At 43.2% G+C, this 27,396-nt stretch overlaps 3 protein-coding genes across 6 annotated transcripts in view; 1 reads left to right on the plus strand and 2 right to left on the minus strand.

Moving 5' to 3' along the window:
* Nucleotides 1-19,953, plus strand: part of herc1 (HECT and RLD domain containing E3 ubiquitin protein ligase family member 1) — a 34,727-nt gene extending 14,774 nt beyond the window's left edge. The window contains exons 26-78 of one of the 4 annotated variants that reach the window (XM_056758874.1): nt 703-971; nt 1,197-1,421; nt 1,574-1,694; nt 1,778-2,015; nt 2,194-2,363; nt 2,467-2,622; nt 2,699-2,805; nt 2,880-2,990; nt 3,243-3,413; nt 3,569-3,808; nt 3,914-3,997; nt 4,127-4,656; nt 4,928-5,709; nt 5,810-6,026; nt 6,132-6,292; nt 6,756-6,872; nt 6,952-7,156; nt 7,298-7,419; nt 7,499-7,728; nt 8,880-9,148; nt 9,233-9,285; nt 9,791-9,991; nt 10,089-10,263; nt 10,351-10,618; nt 10,763-10,976; nt 11,240-11,499; nt 11,607-11,734; nt 11,835-11,971; nt 12,065-12,265; nt 12,370-12,500; nt 12,596-12,807; nt 12,895-13,015; nt 13,115-13,261; nt 13,344-13,445; nt 13,691-13,864; nt 13,997-14,314; nt 14,403-14,468; nt 14,562-14,687; nt 14,770-14,908; nt 15,060-15,241; nt 15,370-15,525; nt 15,629-15,751; nt 15,869-15,971; nt 16,274-16,443; nt 16,540-16,678; nt 16,766-16,935; nt 17,023-17,192; nt 17,320-17,485; nt 17,614-17,690; nt 17,797-18,049; nt 18,592-18,744; nt 18,874-19,179; nt 19,255-19,953. In XM_056758874.1, coding sequence (XP_056614852.1) covers nt 703-971; nt 1,197-1,421; nt 1,574-1,694; nt 1,778-2,015; nt 2,194-2,363; nt 2,467-2,622; nt 2,699-2,805; nt 2,880-2,990; nt 3,243-3,413; nt 3,569-3,808; nt 3,914-3,997; nt 4,127-4,656; nt 4,928-5,709; nt 5,810-6,026; nt 6,132-6,292; nt 6,756-6,872; nt 6,952-7,156; nt 7,298-7,419; nt 7,499-7,728; nt 8,880-9,148; nt 9,233-9,285; nt 9,791-9,991; nt 10,089-10,263; nt 10,351-10,618; nt 10,763-10,976; nt 11,240-11,499; nt 11,607-11,734; nt 11,835-11,971; nt 12,065-12,265; nt 12,370-12,500; nt 12,596-12,807; nt 12,895-13,015; nt 13,115-13,261; nt 13,344-13,445; nt 13,691-13,864; nt 13,997-14,314; nt 14,403-14,468; nt 14,562-14,687; nt 14,770-14,908; nt 15,060-15,241; nt 15,370-15,525; nt 15,629-15,751; nt 15,869-15,971; nt 16,274-16,443; nt 16,540-16,678; nt 16,766-16,935; nt 17,023-17,192; nt 17,320-17,485; nt 17,614-17,690; nt 17,797-18,049; nt 18,592-18,744; nt 18,874-19,179; nt 19,255-19,440 — 10,052 coding nt within the window. In that variant the 3' untranslated portion in view covers nt 19,441-19,953. The remainder of the gene's footprint in view (nt 1-702; nt 972-1,196; nt 1,422-1,573; nt 1,695-1,777; nt 2,016-2,193; nt 2,364-2,466; nt 2,623-2,698; nt 2,806-2,879; nt 2,991-3,242; nt 3,414-3,568; nt 3,809-3,913; nt 3,998-4,126; nt 4,657-4,927; nt 5,710-5,809; nt 6,027-6,131; nt 6,293-6,755; nt 6,873-6,951; nt 7,157-7,297; nt 7,420-7,498; nt 7,729-8,879; nt 9,149-9,232; nt 9,286-9,790; nt 9,992-10,088; nt 10,264-10,350; nt 10,619-10,762; nt 10,977-11,239; nt 11,500-11,606; nt 11,735-11,834; nt 11,972-12,064; nt 12,266-12,369; nt 12,501-12,595; nt 12,808-12,894; nt 13,016-13,114; nt 13,262-13,343; nt 13,446-13,690; nt 13,865-13,996; nt 14,315-14,402; nt 14,469-14,561; nt 14,688-14,769; nt 14,909-15,059; nt 15,242-15,369; nt 15,526-15,628; nt 15,752-15,868; nt 15,972-16,273; nt 16,444-16,539; nt 16,679-16,765; nt 16,936-17,022; nt 17,193-17,319; nt 17,486-17,613; nt 17,691-17,796; nt 18,050-18,591; nt 18,745-18,873; nt 19,180-19,254) is intronic. The other 3 variants (XM_056758898.1, XM_056758881.1, XM_056758889.1) reach the window with 3 other exon arrangements.
* Nucleotides 19,954-20,362: 409 nt separating this feature from the next.
* Nucleotides 20,363-23,171, minus strand: aph1b (APH1B gamma secretase subunit). Its single transcript, XM_056758921.1, has 6 exons — nt 22,826-23,171; nt 22,144-22,314; nt 21,867-21,940; nt 21,666-21,788; nt 21,448-21,575; nt 20,363-21,344 (listed from the first exon to the last, which is right to left on the minus strand). The coding sequence occupies exons 1-6, from the start codon at nt 22,936-22,938 to the stop codon at nt 21,177-21,179; spliced, it is 777 nt and encodes a 258-aa protein (XP_056614899.1). The 5' UTR covers nt 22,939-23,171; the 3' UTR covers nt 20,363-21,176.
* A 410-nt stretch (nt 23,172-23,581) lies between these two features.
* Nucleotides 23,582-27,373, minus strand: slc38a8b (solute carrier family 38 member 8b). Its single transcript, XM_056751713.1, has 10 exons — nt 26,526-27,373; nt 25,766-25,964; nt 25,528-25,684; nt 25,236-25,340; nt 25,049-25,106; nt 24,771-24,885; nt 24,504-24,651; nt 24,221-24,420; nt 24,070-24,121; nt 23,582-23,941 (listed from the first exon to the last, which is right to left on the minus strand). The coding sequence occupies exons 1-10, from the start codon at nt 26,721-26,723 to the stop codon at nt 23,839-23,841; spliced, it is 1,335 nt and encodes a 444-aa protein (XP_056607691.1). The 5' UTR covers nt 26,724-27,373; the 3' UTR covers nt 23,582-23,838.
* Nucleotides 27,374-27,396: the final 23 nt, after the last annotated feature.

Genomic DNA, 27,396 nt, shown 5'->3' on the forward strand with positions numbered 1-27,396 from the left:
TTGTGCACACTATTAAAACATATCTGCAGACATGTGTCTCTGACAGCTCAGTGTCATTCTGGTTTCTTATACTTGGCTCAATTAAAACCATGCCTGCTGCAGTTTTTGGTCAATTTGTAAAAAAAAATCTTCAGTTCATAATGGCGATACAGTCAATGTCCTTTATGTAAATCCATTCTGCACATTTTTCCCCATAATTAACAAACAAAAACTAGCGCTTATAACATGGATCTATTAAAGGCATAGTTCACCCAAAAATGAAAATTCTGTCATCATTTACTCACCCTCAAGTTGTTACAAACCTGTATAAATTTCTTTGTGCTGTTGAACACAAAATAAGTTGTTTTTGACTACCGTTTAATCTTTCCTACTGTGGTTGTCAATGATGTCCCAGAAATGTCACTCGCTAACATTTTTCCAAATATCTTTCTTTGTGTTCAATAGAACAAAGAAATGTATACAACTTTGAAATAACTTGGGTTGAAGTAGTTCATGACAGAATTTAAATTTTTGGATGAACTATCCCTTTAATTCCATGTAGTGTGTTGTGGTTATGAGAATTGTGAACTCTTTTGAATTCGCTTGAAAAATATTTTGTATGTCAATTGCAAATACAGGAGTGCTGCATCTACATTTCAAGAGCGAGCTTGAGCATTTACATACTGTGGCACGATTAAACAGATTTGTTCTTATGTCTTCTAGGCTTTCTCTACAGTTCTCCAGATTCCTCTGCTGACTGGTTTGGAAGACACTCGGCACATGAGTGTTTGTACAGTTCTTCACAGTCCTACGAGGAGTCCGACCTCGATCTGAGCCATTCGCTCAGGCTTCATGCGCTCATCGAGAACATCGTGAACTTCATCAGAGGAGATATTGGAAATCCTCCTGTGTTCAAGGAACCAGAAGAGAGCGTGTCCACCAACCCGCAGGCCATTATAACAGCCATGGGGCAGCAACAGAGCCGAGCAGAGGTGTGTGCACTTGTGTGTTTAAGCTGAAAGTGAGCAAACCAAGGTTTAGAAAGTGGTGGTAAATAAGGTGATAGAGGTGCTTATATTCTTCCTCCCATACAACGAGTATACTGTATGTAAAACAGGATCTAGTTACACTTTCTATTCACTTTAGATCTAACCCTCACCTCCATTTACAATATCTGTTTATGCTTTTAACCTTTTTTGCTCTTGTTGTTTCTTTAGTTGCGTCTGGAGGCCCTGCATCAGATTGTGGTGTTGATTTCTGGGATGGAGGAGAAGTGCAGCCAGGCGGTTTCTGGAGGTGGAGATGAACGTACAGACCTCAGTTTTCACTCTGCCTCTCTGCTCACGTCTGTCAGACTGCAGTTTCTCTCTGGGTGTTTTAGCCTGGGTGCCGTCAGCAGTGGAGGACTGAAGGGAGAGAGTGTCCAACTGCACCACTACCAGGTTATTGCTGTATATCTTTTTAAAGCGATTCGGATCAGAAGAATAGCAGACTGTGTACTGTACAAGGCTGGCATGCTAAAGTTTACCATACATCATTTTAAATTATGCCCTGAATGTATTCCCAGAGTAATTTGATTTGTCTTTCCTTGTAGGATGGAATCCGAGCAGCCAAGAAGAGTTTACAGATGGACATTCAGACTGCTGTGCATAAGATATACCAGCAGCTATCCGTCACATTAGAGAGAGCCCTGCAAGCTAACAAACACCACATAGGTGAAGTAAACGAGCAAACACACGTAGGTTCACATACGGTATATTAATGCTGAGCATGTATTCACAGTTCTGTGCGTTTTCAGAGGCCCAGCAGAGGCTGCTTTTGGTGACGGTCTTTGCTCTAAGTGTGCGATACCAGCCTGTAGATGTGTCCCTGGCCATCTCCAGCGGCCTCTTGGATGTACTCTCACAGCTTTGTGGTACAGAAACTCTTCTTGGACAGACTCTGCAGCTCCTGCACAAACCTGCGGGCTCTCAGCTCAGCACTGCTCTCAAAGTGGCCAGCACAAGACTGCTGCAGATACTGGCCATCAGCACGGGGTATGACTCTTCACTCACAGACTGCATTGATATCATCCTCAATGTTTGTAAAATCAGAACACAAATAAAAAATCATATCAGTTTCATATTTCACAGGTTGTTTAAATGGGATTCCAAAATACACTAACATGAGCTACGCAAGACTCACTCAGTTACTCTGTTGCTGTTTTTTTATTAGGACATATGCAGATAGGTTGAGTCCTAAGGTGGTCCAGGCACTCTTGGATCTTCTTTGTAGTCAGCTGAAGACACTGCTGTCTCAGGCTGCTAGAAGCACACTCAACTCAAGTCTAGAACTTCAGGAGAAAGCGGACGACTGCGCAGATGATCAGAAAAAAGATTTCCGAGGTAGGGCTCTCTGAGCATTAGCAACTTTACATGCATGCACCAGCATACCCCAAATCAACAGTTTTATTTTATTGTGAGGTTTTATGTGTCGTTTTTGGTATAGCATTTTTACGCAAGAGACACACTGCAGAGCTGCACCTTGGAGACTTCCTTGTGTTTCTGCGTCGAGTTGTCTCCTCCAAAGCAATCCAGTCTAAGATGGCCTCTCCCAAATGGACTGAAGTACTTCTCCACATTGCCGCTCAGAAATGCTGCTCAGGTAAAACAACCCCAATAGATGTAAATAACACACAGACACAGATATTGAAGGTTAGTTTAATATCTGTATTTGTCAGGTGTTCCGTTGGTTGGTAATTTGAGGACCCGATTGCTAGCCCTGCATGTACTGGAAGCTGTACTTCCTGCCTGTGAGAGCAGTGTGGAGGATCATCAGATGACCCAGGTCTGACTTCACACTTGGGTTGTGCGCTTATTAAATGACTGTGTGTTTCGGTGCTTAATTTATTTGTTTGGTAGGTGGTGGAGAGATTGTTCTCGCTGCTCTCCGACTGTATGTGGGAAGCACCTGTTGCTCAAGCCAAACACACCATTCAGCTGAAAGAGAGAGAACAGGAACTCAAACTACAGGTGAGGGAATGTGAATAAGGTTTGTCACCTTCAAAATGTCCTTAAACCCAACATTCTCCTCTCTAGGATGTTTTTTACATTTATGGATTTGTCAGATGCTTTTATCCAAAGTGACTTGAAATGCATTTAAGCTTTGATAAAGTTTTGCTGCCAACACAATTCTCTACCAATTCAAGCAGTAGGAACATCAATGTCATTCTCATCATTACATATATGTCATTATATCACCTTTCTGGTTGTCAATATTTTTAGGGTGAGACAGAGGAAGAGGAGGAAAATTTGCCTATTCAGGAAGTGACCTTTGATCCGGAGAAGGCACAGTGCTGTGTGGTGGAAAGTGGGCAAGGGTTGACTCATGGCAGTGGAGGCAAAGGTTACGGTCTGGCATCCGCTGGCATTTCCTCTGGCTGCTACCAATGGAAGGTTGGACACTTTATTTCATACCCAGACTACCACACACACTAGTATCTTAACACTCACCATGTTGAATATTTAACTATTGAAGTACATTAAAGTGCGTGCAAGTGTTTATATTAGCTAAGGTTTACAAATGTTAATTTGCACTGTCCTGTTTTCAGTTTTACATTGTGAAGGAGAACCGTGGAAATGAGGGCACGTGCGTGGGTGTGTCACGCTGGCCCGTCCACGACTTTAACCACCGCACAACGGCGGATATGTGGCTGTACCGTGCGTACAGTGGCAACCTCTACCACAATGGAGAGCAGACCCTCACTCTGTCCAGCTACACGCAGGGAGACTACATCACCTGTGTGCTGGATATGGAAGCTAGGACGGTGTCCTTTGGCAAGAATGGAGAGGTGTGGCACAGCCCAATAGCAAATGCATAGTAAACCAATTTTACAACATGTTTTCAAAACACAGTATGTTCAATTCCTCTCGTGACCTACATGTTTATGTTACAGGAACCCAAACTTGCTTTTGAGGATGTTGATGCCACAGAACTTTACCCTTGTGTGATGTTCTACAGCAGCAACCCAGGAGAGAAGGTAAGACAAACCGAGGAAGGCAAAAGGCAAAACAGACAAGGAGAATAAAATAATTGGCTTACCTTATGCCGTTAAAAAATTGCAAAAAACACCACAATTCCGTCTAATCTCTGGTCGCTTACTCTACAGGTAAAAATCTGTGACATGCAGATGAGGGGCACACCCCGTGACCTGTTACCCGGCGATCCCATCTGTAGCCCTGTCGCCACCATCCTCGCAGAAGCCACCACCCAGCTTGTTCGCATCTTACACCGCTCTGAGCGCTGGACCCAAACCATAAACCGCAGCATCCTCCAGCGCCTCCAGCAGATCCATGGCTGTCTCCGAGATGAAACTCACCCGACAGGGGCCACCAGACTGCGCAAGAGCCGCTCGGCACAGAGCCGTGAAGAGCAGGACGAGAAAGAAGAAGAGCGAGATGGGGAGAGAGGAAGATGCGGACGCCACGCAACAGCGGAGCTGTCTGAGACGCATCTCCACACGCTGTGCCACCAGGTGTGGCCAGTGTTAGCTGTGATCGGGGGAGTAGATGGTGGGTTGAGGATGGGGGGACGGTGTGTGCACAAGCAGACAGGGAGACAAGCCACTCTGCTGGGTGTTGTGAAGGATGGGAGCACTTCAGCTAAGGTGCAGTGGGATGAGGCAGAGATCACCATCAGGTGAGAGACAGCTGTTTGTTTGTGTGGTTTGTTGCACTCTGGATCTATCAAATTGAGTCATTTCTTTTACCTCGTTCCTACTTCCCCAAGGTCTCACATTCTCTGGGTATCTCTCGAAGTTTTGCTTTTCTTCTTCTTTCGCTAATCATTTCATTGCTTTTTCCTGTGCATTAGCTCCATAAGGTTGCATGTCCCTGGCCCTCCTCCCTACTCCCTCACTTTCTCTCTCTTTTCCTCTCTCTTGTTGGTTTGTCACTTCTTGTCATTGAAGCTTCCCCACTTTTTGGTCGCCCAGTGACACGCCGCTGTACAACTTGGAGCCCATCGAGCCTCTGCCATTCGATGTGTCTCGTTTCCGCGGACTGACCGCGGCTCTGCTGCTGGACCTCACCACCCTTGCCAGCTTGCAGGACGACAGCCCCAGACCCGCCTCAGCTCGCCGGCACGAGCGCAGACACCGGCACGAACCCAACGAGGAACGCGAGGGTGAGCCGCATGCCAAACCGACTGAGGGAACAGGCGACCTGCGTGTATCTCACAGCTTGGATGAGGTACGAGCCCGTGCGCCTCCCAACTCCCGCTCTGAGAGCGAGCTGGCGACCTATACTCAGGATGCCTCACAGCAGGCTCTGGCAGAAGGACGTCGCAGGCTGCAGGACACATTGGGGTCACAGGGAATCTCGCAGGAGGCGGCCGCGCAGGTTGAAGTGCATGCGGTGCAGCAGTCCTATCTGTACCTCGGAGCTATGAAGACTTTGAGCGTGCTCCTGAGCTGCAGTAAATATGCAGAACTGCTGCTCATCCCCAAAGTGATGCCCGACAGCGGCCATAATGCAGATTGCGCTAGCCCCGGCGTGAGTGTCTGTCAGGAGGAGGCGGAGCTGCGATCGGCTCTGCAGTTCCTAATGCGACACATGGTTAAACGAGCAGTGATGAGATCGCCCATCAAAAGAGCGCTCGGACTGGCGGATCTGGAGCGGGCTCAGGCTCTGATCTATAAACTGGTGGTCAACAGTCTACTTGATGAACAGGAAGGCTACAGCGCCAAACCAGGTACACAATACCTGAAAAGTCTGATACACAGGAGATCACAAGCTTTAGATCACTCAGCACAGTTTTTTCTCATTCGCTACATGCATGTGTGTGTTTGTAGTTGAAACGGAGTGTGAGGAGTTAGAGGGCGACCAACAATTTCAGACACCAGTCACCACCTCCCCCTCAGCATCCAGCAGCACCTCCTTCATGAGCTCTTCACTAGAGGACACCACCACGGCAACCACGCCTGTTACCACGGCAACCACACCTGTTACAGATGCTGAGACAGCACCAGCTTCTGAGTCACCTGGAGTGATGCCTCTCAGCCTACTCAGGTACTGCAACACATTTTGTCAGAAGGCCTTTAACAGTGTCTGTGTGAGCAATGAGAATTGAATTGCAACCTGTCACGATTAATGTGCATGTGTATGTGAGAGCAGACAGATGTTCTCCAGCTACCCGACAACCACCCTGCTGCCAGTGCGTAGAGCTCAGACCCCTCCGGTCACATCGTTGCCTACCTCACCATCAGATGAGCATGGCCGTAGACAGAGCTTATCATCACCCGAGTCCCAGCCCGCCAGAACCACCAGCAGGACAGGTACAAACACGCACACAACCAGAGATTGCGTCAGACTTTTTCATTGTATGTCATTTTGATACACAGGGTTGTAAAAATTCCATCATAATCAATGATTACCCTTCATTTTAATTTAGACATTTAGCCCCTAAAGACGTATAGCCAAAATTAGTATTTACATATTTTGTTATTTTATCTAACAGAATGACCACATAGACTTAATTATGTAGAGAATTTCTGTAGATTTTTTTTTTATTTACGTCTTTTTTCCAGTTGAACTTTTCATGCAAATTCTTACTCTGATTTAGTATTAAGTATTGCCATTTTTATAATTTAATTAGCAAAATGGCAAAGCATTTTTACTAGTCCTCTCAGTATTTTAGTTTTTAACTCCAGTGTATATGTAGTTATGTCTGTATACACACATACTCACTTCCGTAGTCTAGAATAAAATAACTGTGTGTGTGTGTTTGTTTCCTTCAAGCATTATCAGACCCCACCAGTCGTCTCTCCACATCTCCGCCACCACCTGCTATCGCTGTTCCACTGTTAGAAATGGGTTTCTCACTCAGACAGATCATGAAAGCTTTGGAAGCAACAGGTACCATAGATTTCTTCTCTTCCTCCAGAGAATCGTCCTTTTCGTCTGTTTTAAGAATATGTTTTGTCTTGGTCTGTAGGTGCAAGTAGTGAGGCAGATGCTCAGAACATCACTGTACTTGCCATGTGGATGATCGACCACCCGGGGACGGGAGACTCAGAGGAAGCTTCAGATCCCTCTGGTGCTGCTGGAGGGGGTAAGAGTGGAGAGAGAAGTTACCTGCGTTCCCCAGAAGACATCCCAAATGCTGATTCTGCAGAGATGGAGGAAGGATTTAGTGAGAGGTGATTCATACAGAATGTGTGACAAGCCTTACTTCAACTTGCAAAGATGAACAGTATTTATTGACCGTGAGCCTTTCTGATTGGCTTGTTTTAACATTCCAAAAGAGTAGCTTACAGTACACGTAATCTCTTCCTCTACAGTCCTGAAAGTCTCGATCAAGATGCGGCCTCTGCCTCAGCCGGTCCCACTCCCAGAGGTCGCTCCGCAGCTAGCAGGAAGCATCGCTTCGACCTTGCTGCCCGCACTTTACTAGCTCGTGCAGGTATGTCATTCATCATGCAAAACGATAAAAAAACCTACGCAACATGGATACATCAGTAATACTGTGTTGTGTTGTCCAGCTGGACTGTACCGCTCAGTGCAGGCGCATCGAACCCAGGCACTTCGAGAAGGCTCTGGACTGCAGCAGGAGTCTGGACCTCTCGGGGCACTGTACGACTTTAATCTAGATGAAGAACTGGAACTGGAGCTGGATCAGGAGGCCATGGAAGCCATGTTTACGCAGGAACTTGCATCCGACTCGGACATTCTGGGAATGTGGATCCCGGAGGTACTGGACTGGCCAACATGGGTGTGTGTGACAGCAGCCTGGGGCTGCCACTGCTTTACTACTTGCATTTAACCCCACTGCACGGCTACACACCTTACACGCATGCACTCGGATGTAAACTTGCCTACATTACTCAATCTTGTTTTTTCTACATTTTAAAATAGTAGATTTTCAAAGATTGTAGTTGCACTTTTAGCTTATGTTCACTGAATAGAATCCACAATTAATCAAATCTATTAGTAAGGCCATGTTTATTTTATCTCCAGAGTAGCCAGCCTTTGCCTAAAATTTGTAAAAATGTGCTCTTTGGGTTTTATTAACCAACTACCTGTCGATACTCGAGTCTTGTTGGCTGCTTTTCATCATTATTTAGTCAAGTCATTCATTTTCAAAAGAGTTTATTAGACAAAATTTCAGTTAGCTGAGCTAATGTGTTAGCACAATTATGTTTTGTAACGTAGCTAATATCAAAAATGTAGGCATTTTTAAGAACATGACGAGTGTTTTAGTTTCCTGACCTTGAATTTTCAACCGGTAGTGTACACACATTACGCATACTCGCATTTTCATTTTAACATTTTCAAGCACTCATGGGCACAGTCGGAGTTCTCCTGAAAGCTCAGCTTCTCACTCACTCATCTGTTGCCACTAACACTGGTGTATGCTTTCTTGGCACAGCAAGGACACAGCATATGATACTGGGTCACTTCAGCACTTACCGCTGTTTCACTGATTTGCTTTTTAGTTTAAATGTATGTTGCATTAATTTCTAACCAAATGTGACCCTGGATAACAAAACCAGTGTAGCATGGGCATTTTTTTACTGAAAGACAAAAGCACATTGTATGGGTTAAATTAATGATTTTTCTTTAATGCCAAAATCATTAGGATATTAAGTATTATTTATATTTTTTTGCACTCTCAGATTCCTGAGTTTAAAAGGGTTGTATCTCAGCCAGATATTGTCCTATTATAACAACTACATAAATCAATATAAATCTTATTTATTCAACTTTCAGTTAATGTAAAAATCTATTTAATTTTTTCCATAAAACTGGTTTTGTTGTCCAGGGTCACAAATGTAACCAAAAACCAAACTACTTTGAACCAGATCGAACTTGCTCTCCCATCTGACCACAGTTGTTTGGTTTTGTCTTATCCTCTCGTGTTAGCACGTGTGTGAGTCTGAAGACCGTGATGAGGTGGTGGTGTGTGAGCTCTGCGGAGTGAGCGTATCCAGCTTTAACCAGCACATGAAGAAGAGTCACCCGGGCTGCGGTCGCAGCGCCAACCGTCAGGGCTACCGCAGCAACGGTTCCTACGTGGACGGCTGGTTCGGAGGAGAGTGTGGAAGCGGGAATCCGTATTACCTGCTCTGTGGCAGCTGCAGAGAGAAGTACCTCAACATGAAGAGCAAGATTAAAGGACCACTGCCAGAGAGGTGTGAGAGAGGGCAATCAAACATGTTCACTCTCATATTATGATTGTATGATATAAATGTAAACAAATGTACTTTGTTGTTTAGGTATAAAGGTCAAGCGCCAGACCTGCTGGGAAAACAAGACAGTGTGTATGAAGGTATCAAAAGCTTCTCTCCAGAATCTTTCACAACATGCAAGAACAAACCATTAAAAGTGAAGTGTGTGACGTGCACAGCATCAAATTGAACTGCAAAAACGGTTAAATATTTTCAACGTTTTTCCCTCTGAATAATAAGGTGATAGTTCACCCACAAATTCTGCCATTATTTATTCAACCTTATGTCGTTCAAAACCTATATGACTCCATCGTCTGTGGAACACAAAAGATATTTTGAGAAATGTATCAGTGGTTTTGTGTCCATACGATGGAAGTCAATGAGGACCAATGGTTACCAACATTCTTCAAAATACCTTCTTTTGTTTTCTGCTGAAGAAAGTCATACAGGTTTGGAATGACATAAGTAAATAAATAAAACAATTCATTTGGGTTAACTGGGTGTTTAAGAAAAATGACACGCATCAGGTTTAATGATTGTGAAAACTATTTGCAATCCCTGCTGATATGTATTTTGGTCTGATTATACGTTTTGTAATTATGACAGAAGACTGGGACATGCTGGATGTAGATGATGGCGAGCGTCTGACGGGTGAGGAGGAGTTTGAGATGCTATCGGCTCCGCTGGGTCTCAGTGAACGCAGAGCCGTCCCTGAGGCAGTTCATTTTCCAGACACTGACCCCCTCGGAGCCTCGGTTGCCATGGTTACTGCAACTAACAGCATGGAGGAGACTCTACTGCAGATAGGTCAGATAATAACATCCTAATGCTGAAGTTATGTGGTCGATGACAGTAAAGACATCCTGTAACTCTTAATGTTTAAATAATGTGTACTTCTATAAAGGTTGCCAGAGCTCAGTGGATAAGAGCTCATCAGGTCGATTGTCTCTGGGCGAGCAGGCATCCAGTCTGCAGACATCTGCCGATCGTCTGGTGGCTCTGAAGAGAGTCACTGCAGCAGCACAAGTTCTGTTGGCCAGAACAATGGTCATGAGAGCACTGTCTCTGCTGTCAGTTAGGTGCGTTCGCTGCTTCTTGTGTCTCTCTGTTTATGTGTGTGCCCGTATGTGAAAATATATTTATTTAGACATGTACCTGCTTTTCAGTGGGTCTAGTTGCAGTCTGGCGGCTGGATTGGAGTCTCTGGGCTTAACAGACATTAGGACTCTGGTGCGTCTGATGTGTTTAGCTGCTGCAGGTAGAGCCGGACTATCCACGGGTCTTGCATTAGGCCCTGGATGCTCCGAGCGCCCACGAGGGGGCAGCAAGCCCACCAAACCCATCTCCTGTTTGGCGTACCTCAGCACTGCCGTGGGATGCCTGGCATCAAACAGCACCAGCGCTGCCAAGCTCCTCGTCCAGTTGTGCACTCAGGTGGCGAAATGTTCTCAGAAATATGTAGTAAATATTTTTCCCACTTGATGGCTGTAGGCAAAAGCCCTGGAATGTGTTCTGTTTTTCCCAACATATTTATTTTACTATGCAGCAGTTAGATAAATACTTTTGTGTTCTCTGTAGAATCTGATATCAGCTGCCACAGGGATGAATCTGACAACAGTGGATGATCCTATCCAGAGGAAATTTCTGCCTAGTTTTCTAAGAGGTGTGGCTGAGGAAAACAAGCTGGTGACGTCACCCAATTTTGTGGTGACTCAGGCATTGGTGGCCCTGCTTGCTGATAAAGGTGCCAGACTTCGACACGGTTACGACAAGGCTGAACTGGAAAAGAGAGGTCAGTCCAGATCTAGCCAACCGCTTGCCACATTATGCACATGTTTGTCTGTTTTTCAGCTGTCTTGAATTTCATTTTCTTTAATCTCATTACTTATATTTAATTTCTTATGGCAGCAGAAGGGTTGTTGGTTCTTTTATTTTTGTCGCAGTTTGACAGCCATTTCACCACCACTACGTTTTCACATTTTCTTCTCATTGTGTTTGTGTGTTTATCTGTGTTTCTCATTCACGCCCTGGCTTTGTTCCGCTTGGGGGTTGCAGCGAGGTTTATGTCTCCTATCTATGCCCACCTTTCCTGTGCCCCCCTTGTTGTAGGGCCCTTGGAGCTGGCAAATGCGCTGGCGGCGTGTTGCCTCTCGTCCCGACTCTCGTCGCAGCACCGCCAATGGGCCACGCAACAGCTGGTGCGCACACTGGCCGCTCATGACCGAGACAACCAGAGCCGTCCACAGACCTTTGCCGATGTGGCAGGAGACCTGCGGAAGTGGACCACCTTTAGACTAGAGGCTAATCAGAGCAGGGTATTATACAATGCATTCTGAGATACCAATAATGCTGCTTTTACCTTTTCATGCAATCACTTAATCACTTAGTTTTCATCAGTGGTTTTTAATTTGGTCTCTTGTAGGTGATCACATGTGGGTGGTGTAGCAAAAAAGGCCTCCTAGTCACCAGCGGGAATGATGGAACGGTCCGATTTTGGAACGTGACCAATAACCAGTACACTCTTCAGCAGACATGCATCTTTAACAAAGCGTGAGTTTCTCTCTTTCTCCTTTGATTTATGACAGCCATCAGGCTCATTATTCACCGTTAAAACTGCTAACTGCAAGGACAATGTTCTGTTTCTTGACAGCGATGACACTGTGGAGGTGTCTTTGAGTAATCTGGGATCACCAGGCGATCCAAACCTGGCTCCAGTGGCCTGGAGTGTCAGTGGGAAGTATCTGGCTGCTGCCATGGAGAAAGTTGTTAACATCTGGCAAGTCAATGGTGGGTCACCAATGCTAATAACATTATTTAATGATCGTTTTAAACCATAATAGTGCAATCTTTAGAAGTTTATGTTGGATGTTTTCTGTTAAGGTGGGAAGGCCTCGTTGGATCTGCAACCCTATTGGGTGTCAGCATTGGCTTGGCCGGAAGAAGAGGCGGCTTCCCTGTGGGGTGGGGAACCTCGAGAGCTGCTTTTGGTGGGTCGTATGGATGGGACGCTGGGCCTACTTGAGGTTTTGGATGATTCAGACCTGCAGAGAACTGAACTTCAACACTGCTTCAGGAAAGACGGTACTGTCATCATAAACATCCAAGCACACGCTACTATATATGTTTAAATCAAGGAAATAAGACCTTTATGTGTATATGTATGTGTCTTTTGCTGTTCTTTACAGTGGCTGTGATGCAAATTGCATGGTACAGTGAGGACCGTCCTTTCGCAGTTGGATATGCAGATGGAAAGCTTCTGGTTGGTTCTAAGGAGCCCTTAGAAAATGGATCTGTGGTGGTCATTGATGCTCACAAGGTTCATCACGATTTACAATATAAACAACACATATACACATACTTATACACTTTGAAAATGAATTAACTTGTGTTATGTTTATCTTGTGTGTGTAGGAAAGTATCAGTTCATTGCGTTGGGCTCCGGGTGGACAAGTGTTGCTCAGCTGTGCCAAAGAGGAGATTGTGCGTCTCTGGACGGGATCGGGGACAGGTTTGAGCCAAAGTTGGGCTTGTCTGCAAAGCATTACCCACCCTGCTGTTGTCAATGCGGTTGTTTGGTGTAACCTGCCTGGTCAAGGACCTAAACCTCTCAACATGTTTGCCACGTATGTCCAAACAGGCACGCATGAGAAAAATGCATGAGAATGTCTGATGCAATTATATTCTAATGAGTGGATTTTTATGGATTGCAGATGTTGTCAGAATGGTCTGGTATCTGTGTGGACTGTACCACAGGACCCTTCATCATATTCACAGTCCAGCACTGCCTGCCCTGATGCATGGTGGGAAACAGAATCCAAGTCCAAACTGATGGTAGCACACGAGTACATCTCTGAATTATAAATATACCCACTGTGCCATTTCTTATGATTTACTGAGGCTGTAAGATAATTGTGTTCCACAACTCTCCAGCTGGACCCACAGCGGTGTGAAGGAGCACTGTGCGTATTCCAGCTGCGAGGTCACATGACTCCCGTTCGGACAGTGGCGTTCAGTCCAGATGGGCTGGCACTGGTGTCTGGAGGGGTTGGTGGACTGTTGAACATCTGGTCATTACGGGTAAGTCTTTACAATTGTGTATAGGCGAAGTAACAAACTTAAGACCATTGTGAGATAAATGTATGCGTGTTGGAATATCTAGGATGGATCAGTGTTGCAGACTGTAGTTACTGGATCAGGAGCTATACACAACACTGTTTGGATCCCTGATGTAGGTGTGGCTATCTGCTCCAATCGCTCTATGGTAAGAAAATCCTGAACATTTCCTGTTCAGAACATTTTCATAGATTTTAAGTAAGGATTGTGAAGATTTCAATGGGTCAAATTCCCCAATATTCTCAAGTTTGCAATTATTACCAAATATATATATATTTTTTGTACAATACACTTCATGTTTTGATGGTTTAATCAAACCTGAGGTGCTCACGACATCACTTTTGGCAACTCCTGTACATAGAGTAGATGAAAGTACTGAAGTTTCTTTTGTAGGATGTGTTGGTGGTGAATTGCTCAGCTGAGTTCATGGCAACCAATCATGTGTTGGCAACCTGCCGCACGGCTCTAAAGAAACAGGGCGTTGTGGGATTGAACATGGCTCCATGCATGAGGGCCTTTCTGGAGAGACTTCCCATCATGCTTCAGGAGCAGTACGCATATGAGAAGGTACTCGCACACTAATACTGAACACTAAATCAGTTTAACAAACACTTTTCATGGAAAATAAAAGAATACCAACAGGATGATGTTCACTGTGGTCGTTTGTAGTTTCTGTAATCACATTCATTTGTTCCTTAGCCTCACGTAGTTTGCGGTGAGCAGCTTGTTCACAGTCCTTACATGCAGTGCCTTGCGTCTCTGGCGGTGGGTCTCCAGTTAGACGCTCTGCTGTGTCACCCACCCGTTCAACCTCACCTGGCCCACTGCCCACCTGAGCCTGGCACCACCACCTCGCCCTCCCCCGGCTCCTGGTCAAGCACTGAGTGGGCGTGGCTTCACTGCTTCTCCACCACTGTTAAAACGGCAGAGGCTCTCGCACGTGGAATCACCTTTCCTGAGTCTTTTATCGTACCGGATCTGGAGCCCGTGGCCACGGACAAACTGGCACTGCTTATGGTGAGAGTGATCAACACACATCAGAATATAAAATCTTTTTATGTTTAAACATTATGAAATCTACATTTTGTTGGTTATGTACACACAGGATAACAGCAAATGGGTGTGTGGGGTGGATGAGCAGATCATGTCTTGGGCCATTTCCAGACCAGAAGTGAGAGAAAAACTAACAGCACAAAACAAATATTGATACATAATCACTGTTCTAAATGTGTAAATGTTTCAAATGTGCGGCTGTGTCTTTAAGGACTGGCACCTCGGGGGAAAGTGTGACGTGTTTTTATGGGGTGCTGGCAGGCATGGGCAGCTTGCCGAGGCTGGGCGAAACATTCTGGTGCCAACTCTCGCTCCCTCTTTCTCTCAAGCCCAGCAGGTATGCATGTAAATGATCACAAACACACACGAATGACACTCGCTGAAAGGTAGTATTTATTTCCTTATTTATGTATCGTCAGGTGGTTTGTGGGCAGAACTGCACATTTGTGATCCAAGCCAATGGAACGGTGTCTGCGTGCGGAGAAGGAAGTTACGGACGCCTCGGACAAGGAAATTCAGACGATCTACACGTCCTCACTGTCATATCAGCACTTCAAGGCAAGCAACAATTACCTGCACATGGTTGCAACTTTAGGGGTCTCAGGTGGTCTTCGGAGGTTGACAGACATGCATTTTACTTAAGGTTGATCTTAATATTAGTGTGTTTAAGATCTGTACAAATCTGTGTCTGCAATGTGTGTTTGTACAGGATTTGTGGTGACTCAGCTGGTCACATCTTGTGGGTCTGATGGTCATTCAATGGCTTTAACTGAGAGCGGAGAGGTGTTCAGCTGGGGAGATGGAGATTACGGAAAACTCGGCCATGGCAACAGCGACAGACAGCGCAGACCACGGCAGATAGAAGCGCTACAGGGAGAGGAAGTGGTGCAGGTCAGAAACACATAATTAAAAAATAAGCTGCATAGTCCTGTTTATGCTGTTTATGCTCAGTGGATGTATTTACTTTCATTCACTCACCTCCAGTAGACAATTTTCTTTTGTTGTATAATTGTGTGTAGATGTCATGTGGCTTTAAGCACTCAGCTGTAGTGACTGCAGATGGAAAGCTCTTTTCTTTTGGTAATGGAGACTACGGCAGACTGGGGCTTGGTAACACATCTAACAAAAAACTGCCAGAAAAAGTTATTGCTCTGGAAGGTCACCAGGTTGGACAGGTAAACCTCAATAAATTCTAGCTAGAGCATGTAAATAGATGTAGCGTGAACATTATTTCTAGTGTCTGAAAATATTTGAACATATACATGAACATGTTCATAGGTTGCATGTGGGTTGAATCACACTCTGGCTATATCGGCTGATGGAATGAGTGTATGGGCCTTTGGTGATGGAGACTATGGCAAACTGGGACTGGGAAACTCCACAGCCAAATCATCTCCACAGGTAAAATTGCTTAAACTTTTCACAAACACAAAAGAAATACACTAATCTTATTACATTACATTACAATTCTGATCTCAGTACAATGTGTCATGAAGTATGTGTGTTCTTGTTTGACAGAAAGTGGATGTTTTGTGTGGAATTGGAATAAAGAAGGTGGCATGTGGGACTCAGTTCTCTGTTGCTCTAACCAAAGATGGAAATGTCTACACTTTTGGGCAGGGTAAGTCATGCGCACACATGGATTTCCATCTTGCGATACGGCAGAAGAGGCTGAGCAGCATGTTAAGGACTATATCTTGTTGTGACAGGATGACATTTAATTAAAAAAACTATTATAATGGTGTTAATATTTCAGTCATGCCATTTATAAAAGCAATAAGGTAGCTTAAATAAATCTTATCGCCTTTTGCTAAAGATTTCCCTGGAGGGGAACAATTGCGAGTTGTTCATATTTTTGGGTGCTCTGCTTGAAGATGTGCTGAAGTTTAGATTTTGTCCTGATTTCTGCTGTAATGACTTTAGATCGTTTGATTGGTCTGCCGGAGGGCCGAGCACGGAATCATAATCGACCTCAGCAGGTTCCTGCTCTGATGGGTGTGTTCATGGAGGATGTGGCTGTTGGGGCGGAGCACACACTTGCACTCTCATCAACTGGAGATGTTTATGCCTGGGGGAGCAACTCCGAGGGACAGGTGTGTTTGATGGAATATCACAGATTTAAAAGGCACAGTTGACCTAAATCTTATGTTCTAGATGATTCAAACTTTGTAACATCTTTGTGTTTAAAGCTGGGCTTGGGCCACACCAACCATGTCAGAGAGCCGACCCTTCTGACTGCTTTGCAGGGGAATAACATCCTACAGATCTCAGCGGGACGCTGTCACAGTGCAGCATGGACCGCACCTCCTGTACCGCCACGTGCTCCAGGTACTTTTTTCACACTTGGTGTGTGCATCAGTCAAACGTTTCAAATAAATGAGCACCAGTCTGATTTGAGCTCATTTTTATGATCAGGTTCATCAGTGCCTCTGCAGCTGGGTTTGCCCGTGTGTGTGCCTCCACAGTACAGTGCTTTAAGAGAGGTCAGTATGGAGGCTCTGAGAGCCAGACTCCGTCTGCTCTACCACTTCTCTGACCTCATGTATTCTTCTTGGAGACTGCTCAATCTCAGCCCCAACAACCAGGTATTCACACTTGTCAGCTACATTCAATCTGTTCTACACACACACTGTTATATCCTAAAGCCTCATGATTCTATGGTAATGTTGCAGAGCTGCACATCACGCTATAATGCTGGAACGTGGGGTATAGTCCAGGGTCAGTTGAGACCCCTGCTGGCCCCTAGAGTTTACACACTCCCCATGGTGCGCTCTATAGGGAAAACAATGGTGCAGGGCAAGAATTACGGACCGCAGATCACAGTCAAAAGAATTTCCACAAGGTCAGTCAGAGCCCTTAAGATTAAGTCCAGTTTTTACCTCTTTTTCTTCACATTAAAGCTAAAATGTAAGAAACATTTCAGATTCTGCTAATGTTTTATTTCCCCCCTCTATATCGTTTTCTGTCAGGGGGAGGAAGTGTAAACCCATCTTTGTCCAGATTGCCAGGCAGGTTGTGAAACTGAACGCGTCAGATTTGAGACTGCCATCCCGTGCCTGGAAAGTAAAACTTGTGGGGGAAGGGGCAGATGATGCTGGAGGAGTGTTTGATGACACAATTACAGAAATGTGTCAGGTGGGTTATAATCCTTCATTTTATTTTCAGATTGCCGATTGACGAAAGTATGATTTATCTGAAAGAAATGTGCTGAAAAATAATATGGAAGTAATTATTTAATTAAGCGTGCATGTCTCTGCATGTAGGAGCTGGAGACTGGAGTGGTGGATCTTCTTATTCCTTCACCCAATGCTGCAGCAGAGGCGGGCTACAACCGAGACAGGTGAGAAGATTGCATTAGAGGTTTTTTATTGCATTAAAATAAACCAGTTGCTTGACTGATCATCAGGCAGATGCATTTGTTAGAGTTATGATCTTTGTGTTTTCAGGTTCTTGCTGAACCCCTCAGCCTGTCTGGAAGACCAGTTGTTGCAGTTTAAGTTTCTGGGGATTCTGATGGGAGTGGCCATCCGCACTAAGAAGCCTTTAGACTTGCATCTGGCTCCAATGGTGTGGAAGCAGCTCTGCTGTATTCCCCTGACCCTGGAGGACCTTGAGGAGGTGGATCTGCTCTATGTGCAGACCCTTAACAGCATCTTGCACCTGGAGGACAGCGGCATCACAGAGCAAAACTTCCATGAGGTGAAGAAGCCACCCGTAGAACACATTGAGAAACACAAATAAATCCAAAATTACTGTCATGATACACGATATAATGCTCATCATTTTTAGGGAAATATAACCTTGTAGGGTTTTTTTTTATAGTTACGCAACAGTGGTTTTATCATGACAACATGTTTAGTCATTTTATTTTTATGTTTTAAAGGCCCTCTAATCTAGCCCTTTTAAAAAATCTAATATTAAGGGTTACTGAGAGAATGCCAACAGCTCGTTTAAGAGGACAGTTGAGGTTTATTGGCGATTTAAATGAAAAAAATAGGTGGATTTTTTTCCTTCTAGGGTGGTTCTGTACACATTTAAAAGTGCATTTTCTGGATTGGGGGACTTAAAAGCTTTTATTGCAGGCTTGGTCAGCAATAATTGTTCAACAACACACTATGCTTAATTGACAAACTGTTTTTATTTATTCATTATCTCAACTGAGACACATTGGACATAGTGAATTAAAAACTTCTGATTGTTTGAATGTTCATTTGACATGGTCTTTCTTTTCTTTATAACAGATGATTCCTCTGGATTCATTTGTTGGTCAAAGTGCAGATGGAAAGATGGTTCCCATCATCCCAGGTGGGAACAGCATACCATTGACCTTCTCTAACAGAAAGGAATATGTGGAACGTGCCATTGAATATCGACTTCATGAAATGGATCGGCAGGTTTGTGTTTGACCCAATAATGTCAAATTCTATCTACACCCACTGTTAGAAGACAATAACTTGTAATTCAATCAGCAAGTTCACAATGAAATGTGTCTCAACTTTCACATTCCCCATTGTATCTGTCAGGTGGCGGCGGTACGAGAGGGCATGTCATGGATCGTCCCCGTTCCCTTGCTTTCCTTACTAACAGCACGGCAGCTGGAGCAGATGGTGTGCGGGCTGCCAGAGATCAGCGTTGAGGTTTTAAAGAAGGTGGTCCGGTACAGGGAGGTAGATGAGCAGCAGCAGCTGGTGCAGTGGTTCTGGCAGACGCTGGAGGAGTTCTCCAATGAAGAGCGAGTGCTGTTCATGCGCTTCGTCTCTGGACGTTCCCGTCTGCCGGCCAACACTGCAGACATCTCTCAGAGATTTCAGATCATGAAGGTGGACCGGGTAAGATTCAGTGTGTCTGTGTGAAGTATTTAGGTGTGTGTGTGTGTTATATTGTGTCATTCTTTTCTCTTTCAGCCATACGACAGTCTTCCCACCTCTCAGACGTGTTTCTTCCAGCTCCGCCTCCCTCCTTACTCTAGCCAATCGGTGATGGCGGAGCGGCTGCGTTACGCTATTAATAACTGCCGTTCTATTGATATGGACAACTACATGTTGTCCCGCAACGTGGACAATGCAGAGGGGTCGGATACAGATTACTGACATCCCAAACTTACACAAGCACATGGACTTTGTTTAGGATTCGGTGCAGGCTTTTATGATTTTTATGATTCAAAAACATTTTCACGAAAACATCTTAAACACATAATTCAGTGTTTTTATTTTCACATTTTGTTTTTAGCAGAACATGAATGGGCAGTACAATTTGTTTACACACAACACACAGACGTGTTTTTTTTTCTCTTTCGCCACTATTTTTTGGCTCTGCCTTTTTTCAGAATATTCTGCATGAAATTGATTCATTTTAGAATATGTATAGAATAATGGAGAAAAGAATATTGTACATTATGTATAATGCTTCATTAGGAAATTGTTTTACATGAGTATCTGTATTTATTTGAATTTTGAAAAGCCTAAACCAGGTTTCTTATGTCAGATGCAATACATGTTTCCATCTAACCTGCCTGTTATCTGTTTCATTGAAGCCAAGCCTGAAGCAACAAATGAAAAAAAGTGGTTCTTTTTAGACGTTTCATGATAAATGTTCAAACAGTTCGGGCTCGATTTTTTTGTATATTTTGAATAAGAACGATAATTTAGGCCTAGTTTCACAGACAAAGATTAGTTTAGGCCAGGACTATGCCTTATTTAAATTAATATTTTTAAGTTGCTTATGTAAAATGCCTAAGAAAAAAATCACAGGTTTGCATCTTGAGCCAAAAAAAATGGTACTAATGTATTTTGGGAAATGTCAGGGCAATATATATTTTAAGTTAAGACGGCTCCAACATTCACTTTAGTCTGGGAATACCCTCAAGCCTTGTCTGTGAAACTGGGCCATAATGTGTTAGATTTAGGGTTATGGATCATAATTTCAGCAAGATTTCCCTGCTTGGTCCCAAACCTGTAAAAAAACACAGAACATAGAAATATCTTCATGAGCAAAAGAATGTGGAGATAAGGATGGATTTGAGCTCAAGCTACTTTAATAAGAATGAAAATTCAGATATCTCACAACCAAGTGTAACTATGCATATGACAGTCCAAAGTGACATCCATACACACTCACTGACCAACTTATGTTTAATAATATCATTCAAAGGTTCCTGTTGTTAAAAAGTGGCTTCACTGCACTTATCATTCAAGCTGTTTCCATACGGGTGCCAGGGGTTTGGAGACATGACAAAATGTGATGCTCTAGGAGAGCTGAGATGGGTCTGCTAAAATATACATTCAAAAGAAATAAGCTCAGTCACGTGAATTAAACTAGATTGAATAGAAAACAATGCTACACGCCAGTGTTTGATCGGCGTATAATTACAAGGTGAATAATGCCTTAGAACAATTCTTATAAGTAATGAGACAATGGTAACGGAGACGCTAAGTTATTAATGACAGAAAAAATCACCGGTAGCACAAACGTCAGAACGAACAACTTAAAAGCAGACTCTACACAAGACATTGTTCAAAACCACCAACTGGGGTAAATATTAGACATGAATGCAACCCTCAACATTTACAGAATTCTTTAGTATAAAACAGCTCTCTCTTTGACGCTTTGTCTCGCTCACACACAGAAAATGAGGTACAGAACAAAAATGGATTAGGAAGTGCCAGATCTGCAGACATTCAATTCCTTTTACTCCGCAACAACTGTTACGCACACTATCCCAACCATAAGCTTCCTGTTAACAGGAGTTCAGGGCCGCCAACCGTATTGTTGGTCTATTGGCTCAGTCAGTCTGTCTTTGGAGAAAGTTCCGTTTGCAGCCAATGGGTTATCTAGGCCTGTGATTGGCCAGTAGGAAGTCTTTATCTTTACAGGTGAGACAGAGTTTGAGGTTCCTCAAAGAGCCTCCGGCACACGAGAATGCCCAGACTGCCATGACAGAAAGTACGATGTAGGTTGGGATCAGACTGCCTTGATAGTGTGGGTTTACAAAGGTCTGTAATACACAATAAAAGCCATCATCAGAGAAACGTGATGCACTTGAGATCAATCATTTGCTGGTTATCTATTACTTGACTGTATGACGTGTCGTCATTTACCAGGCATGATACTATTAGATGAGTGACCACCACAGCTCCAAGAGCCCACCATCTCTGTCGCTCACACGCCTCGAAGAAAACAACCCCCCAGAACATATGCAGCAGGATGATAGCCAGTGTCATAAAAGCTGTGAAGAAAAACACACACGGAGCTTAATACTTTCCAATCATAATGAATATGTTTCTGTGGGTTTAACCACACGTTGGCATCTCATTACCTGAGGATATGAAGTAATGCTGAGAGTCGCCATGGATACCAACCGTTCCCGGACCCAGGGAGTCAGAGAGTATGTTGACCACAGAAAAAGCTCCACTCATAAAGCCAAAGCCCAGTCCGGATACTGCAAATCAGCCACACAAATGGCTCTTAGACACAGTTAAAGTAACAGCTGTTGATATCACATGTGACTGATGTATACCATATGCTAGCTGCCGCATGGAGATGGGCATGGTGTCCTCCTGACTGAGCGACAACAGGCCTTCATTTGCTTTCCTGTGAGAGAGATCCAATAACAGATTTAAAACAAAAACTCATTGTGATGCTGAAATGCAACACCCACACGACACCAACAATAAATGCCACTGTAAATCAATAAGGTGATGTTTACACTGCAATCCTGACATTGGCAACATAGGATGCCAGTCTTTTAATAACCTTGAATCTCTTAAAGACAGAAACTGGATGTGAATGCTTACTTTAGTAGTTTGTAGTAACCAAATCTGAATGCCTCTTGAAGCAGCACAGAGAGCACGACTCCGAAAATGAGAAGCCCTCTCTGCTGTGTGGCGCTGTTCTTGTTGCTGATCTGAACTGTGATGAACCACACAAGGGACGACAGCAGCAAAGACACCAGCCAGAAAAATGCCCTACAACAGAAAATATGACGTAACTTGCGTTGCCATACATTGCGAACATTACTAATGCATGCGATCTGGATTATTCTGTACAATGCAGGAAACCTTTATTGTCTTATCTCCATATTAAACTCTGGCTCTACATCACAACTGATTGAATGTCTGTTAAAGCTGGCTTTAAGTAAAATAAGATCTGAAGTGCTAGACGCTTTTAAAGGAGCTCGATCACATTCTTCCCTTGCGTGCCACTAAAAGTTCCTAGAGTAACGTAACTTCCTCATTCCTTAGTTCCCTTGGTAGTGCTCATAACTCCCTCCCTTAAAATGTTTACAATACAATTATTATAATGATTCGGCGAGTTTACTCTGTGCGTGTATAACATTTCTACGTCGTAAATCACAGAAAACGTAGATGTTTCATCCCAACCACTGATGTGATGGGTCGTTCCCAGGCCAGATTTAATGCTGTATCACGAGACTGAACCTGCAAACCCATATGCCCATGTTTTTGCCCCGATACATACCCTGCTATGAGGAAAATCACACGCAGCGGATCCCGGGCGATGGTGAACAGGAACAAAGAGACGGCCGGGCCGAAAGCGATGAACGTACAGCCGAAAAACACCGCCACTGTCATGATGGAGCTCCACTAGCCTGCTAACGTTAATTCAGTAAAATCACCGCCACCTTTTACACGGATAAGTGCCCTCAGAGGCTCTCAACACTTTTCATCCATGTGAGAATATGTACGGTGATCAATCGGTTCGTACAAACTACGTTGGTTGAGAGCTATCGACACATTAGAGATGTTTTCTTCGAAATAGGTTGAGTGGGTTCCGCGCTACGACTACTGAAACTCAGCACAACGGGAAAAATTACTTCCGGTTTCTAGTCATGTGACCGCGTTTTAGAATTAGTTCATCTTTTTTTCAGTCAACCATCCCGGTTGAATAGACATAATAAACCATATTATAATGCATTTAATGGCTATAATGGAAATTGTATTGTAAACTTTCATGGCCTATGTTGGCATGTACAGGAAAATAACGTTAAATCCTACTGGCCAAAATACACTAAAGCTGCTGATTATTCATAATGATATTTATAATAAAACCATTAGATTTGATCTTTTTTCGTCAGCTGTGTATATTAATAGTACATGAGAAGTGAACTTTAACATCATGGTGCTTATGGAGTCAACTGAATAATGTCCACAATTTCACACTCACCTTTAAAAAATGTCTACTTAGTTTATTAGGTTATTGCCAATTTTTAAAACAAAATCATTATTTAAATTAAAATTTGGCCTATATTCTTACATAGAATCCTAAAACAGACATTTCATATGAGACAGTTAAATTCATGTCTTATTCTTGTTAAAACACACACAAAATATAATTTTATTTGGTATAAACAAAGGCACAACGCCAACAAAAGATCATCTTCATGAATCTCTGTATGGGATCTTACCATCAAATTGTATTTAATTAAAATATTTATTAATCAATTTTAATATTACAATTTGTTGAAACAATGATTAGAACTTGTGGATGAGCTCCATAACAGCAATAGTGGTGCTCTGACCAAAGATAAAAACTCCTGTGATAACAGTAACCACTCCCCAACCCGTCAAGAAGTTTCTGAAAACGACAGAAATAAAGCTTTGATGAACATTAACAACATTGAAAGCACTGAAAACAAAGCCAACACATGTAAAGTCAATAGACATAAGAAGTCTCTTAAAACATACAACACAGATGTTACCCACCTCATCCTGTAATTTAAAGGTTCAGTCTGCATGGCAAAAATGAGACACAGGCCTGCAAAGAGTGAGCTTTATCAGTAACACCATCAGCGTGAATGCACGCATGCTTGACTGACGGTAAATGGACTGTAGATTGTATCATTAAATGTCTCACCAGGAAAAATAAAGATGAAGAAGGCACTAATTCCCCCGATTACACTGATGACCTCACTCATGTCTGGTACAAATATGGCAATGAGGAGAGTCACAGCGATCCAGAGAATTGTCAGAACTACACGGCACTGACACTCAAACGCAGATGTGATCAAAGCCCGTCTTTCCCAATACCGCAATATTTGTGTTAGAATCACTGACCTGTGAACAAGGCACAATCATTGGCACATAAGTGTGTGCATGCCGTTATTTCAGTGTATACTACAGTATCTTTATTACTGTACCTGCCAAGCAGCAGTATTATAGGATAAATTGTTACGATTGAAATTCCAAAGAGCAGCCTAGCAATAATCATCACTACATCATTTCCAGGATATGACATCAGGATATCGGAGGCTACTTCCCGTCCAAATGTAAGAAATCCAAACACACCTGCACACGTGTGAAAATGTGTCAGTCTCTTATTGTAAGAATACATTGAAAATCAAATATCATTAAAATAAGATTACAACAAGCTCTATAAATGGGAAAACTTATCACATTTGACTCACCAGTGAGAGTATAAATTAGCAGGCAGAAAACCATAGAAGTAACTGAGATAAAGACCCAGTGTGTGATTTTTTTGTTCTGCATGCTGCTGTATATGGCAATAGATGCTTCATGACACTGTAATTCAAATAAACCCATAAGTCAACAACACAGCATACATATAAGTATATTAAGTAGTCTTAATGATTAACGGAACAAAAGAGGAAGTGTGTGAGTATCTTTATATGGAAGTATTCAAAACGGATGTAAATAAATACAGGATTTCTTTATACAATCTGACCTGGAAACCAAAACAGATAGTAGGAACCACACTGAACATGGAAGCCCATGAGTCCAACCTGACCAAACACAACATGTATAAAATTCTTGTTATACACTTACACGGACAAACCAACATATACATTATACCCAAAATCACATGTGCATGTAATAAAACATCAATTTTCAGACCTTCTCTCAAATCTCACCCTTCACTGTGCTCTGGTGTGAGGTCAGCTGTGTGCTCATCTTTCAGGTAATATTTTACAATTACAGCCACGCCCAGGTATGTAGCAGCCAGAGTCCCCAGAACACTATAAGTATTACACATGAAAAAGCTATTTGATGTGACAGAATATAGGTTAACATAGCAGACAGGATGGGAGAGAAATATGCAAAATGCACAACAGTTCTTCTCACTTGACTTGTAACTGGTGGAAGTTTTATATGATGTAAGATATTCAGGGACTAACATACAGTTTATCAACTTTTCCCACACACCTGGTGTACTTCTGAATGCCGATCTCTTTGGGTATTGAAAGTGGGAGGATGATAATGAAGCACACGAGGAAAAGTGCAAAACGATGATCTGTGTACCAATGATATGGCATCTCTTCTTCTGTGGCACCCGTCACCGTCTCATACAGAGACAGACACACTGAAATAAGCAAACACTGTTAATGTGCACATGAGCACAACGACTTCAAGACAGTACAGCAGACATAAGTGCACAACTCACATTTATCCAGTTGGTCCTGCACAACCACCAGAAAGGCAACTGAGATCATGAAGAGGTTGAAAACAAAGCAGATTTCACACAGATGTCCGATCCTTCGTCCACACACCTCGCGCACCACATCATGATAGGTGTTTTGCCGGCTAATCGATGAAGCATAGCCAAGAATGATCAAGCCGCTGATCAGAAATACAAGAGACACCTGATAGAGAGAGAAAGGTCTTCAAATGCAAATTGGTAATTCCCCAGCTATATCAATATTAGCGGCACTGTGTTAAACATTATAGGCAGGCTAGTAAGGAACTTTGAGTTTTCAAGAGAACACTTAAACCTGGTGAGCAACCTGCCACCCTGGGACCACACCGCCACTCTTATGCCAATGCCATAACTCAGTAAGAGCTGTAACCCTGTAAAGATAAGGACCCCTCCCCATGTGCACATTAAGCATACTTTCTTAAAAATACAAACAACACTAGTTGAATAGTGAAACGCTTTAACTTTCTCATTTTATAAAGAAATTACACCACAGCAAATGTAATATAAAAAGCACATGAAAACGTGCTCCTCATTACCAAAAAAATCACTGCACAGCAAGTAACAGGTTTTAAAGAGTATTTCAGAATGAAAAATTATACACTCTCCCGAATGAAGCTGAACCTTGGGCAAATGATACTCAATTCAATAATCACACCGTTGCACCTTTAACGTTGATTGCCCTAATGTAAAAATGCTCTACATAGGTCATAATTACAATACAACACACCATCTCCACACTGATGGCTGTGGACACACCACCAGCCTTCTCAAAGGCCCATGGAAAGTTAAGAAGTCCTGCGCCGAGGGCAGATTTAAGCATGATGAAAATGGCCCCAAACGAGCCGAGCCGCGGGACGTCCGAATCCCGCGCAGGTTTGGACAGGATACTGATGCTGCGTATACTCTCCCGGGCCAGTTCCTCCATGGTTAATACGAGCTCAAGTCTTAGAGATGAACTTATACTCCAGTTTGTAAGGTAAATATGTTAAGTTCTCTTCTCTAAAATAATAAGCATATAAGAAGCGTCAACACTTTTAAAAAGAGAGCTGTATTTCCAATGCATCCCGCGCACTTATCCGAAATCACTATTCTGTTTAATAAAGCGAGCGAGGCTCGTCTCAAGTAAGACCCTTTAGAAATGTCATCTCAAGGTGAGAAATGTTGTAAAGACGTGTTAGCGTATGTAACAGTGGGCTCCGAGCCCAAATGTTTGCTTTCCTAAAGATGTATGTTAGGAGGAATTTCCTTCTGATTTCACAGAAGAGCGACAGGTAACGTTAAGCGACCTCAATTTAATTTTGTCTAGAACAAAAACAACTCCCGTTGATAATTTAAGGTTAACATAAAGCCTTTGTGAAACTTTGCGACCCTTTTTTAACCCCCTGTATCAACATTTGACGTCATGAGGCACGTGTCTCTTGCCTTCACGTGCTCTCGGAAATTCTACTATTCCCACATCAATCAGGAAGTAACATCTGGATTAGGTAACAATAAAACATTGATGTAACTAATGATTTTACATAAGTAAAACATTAACGTTACAAGCACCGTTATATAAATTATTAGGGAATTATCGACTTTTCGAGAGCACGTGAAGG

The sequence above is a fragment of the Triplophysa dalaica genome, chromosome 1 (genome assembly GCF_015846415.1).
Source record: "Triplophysa dalaica isolate WHDGS20190420 chromosome 1, ASM1584641v1, whole genome shotgun sequence".
Classification (NCBI taxonomy): Eukaryota; Metazoa; Chordata; class Actinopteri; order Cypriniformes; family Nemacheilidae; genus Triplophysa; species Triplophysa dalaica.

What these genes read in the sequence shown, in the direction of transcription:
- aph1b (XM_056758921.1), bottom strand. Translation starts at nt 22,938, where the DNA reads ATGACAGTGGCGGTGTTTTTCGGCTGTACGTTCATCGCTTTCGGCCCG. An exon ending in GGTTACTACAAACTACTAAA is followed by an intron (nt 21,941 to 22,143) that starts GTAAGCATTCAC and finishes TCTCTCTCACAG; the next exon opens with GAAAGCAAATGAAGGCCTGT. An exon ending in GCATTACTTCATATCCTCAG is followed by an intron (nt 21,576 to 21,665) that starts GTAATGAGATGC and finishes TTTTCTTCACAG; the next exon opens with CTTTTATGACACTGGCTATC.
- slc38a8b (XM_056751713.1), bottom strand. Translation starts at nt 26,723, where the DNA reads ATGGAGGAACTGGCCCGGGAGAGTATACGCAGCATCAGTATCCTGTCC. An exon ending in ATAATACTGCTGCTTGGCAG is followed by an intron (nt 24,421 to 24,503) that starts GTACAGTAATAA and finishes CCTTGTTCACAG; the next exon opens with GTCAGTGATTCTAACACAAA. An exon ending in CTTCATCTTTATTTTTCCTG is followed by an intron (nt 24,122 to 24,220) that starts GTGAGACATTTA and finishes CACTCTTTGCAG; the next exon opens with GCCTGTGTCTCATTTTTGCC.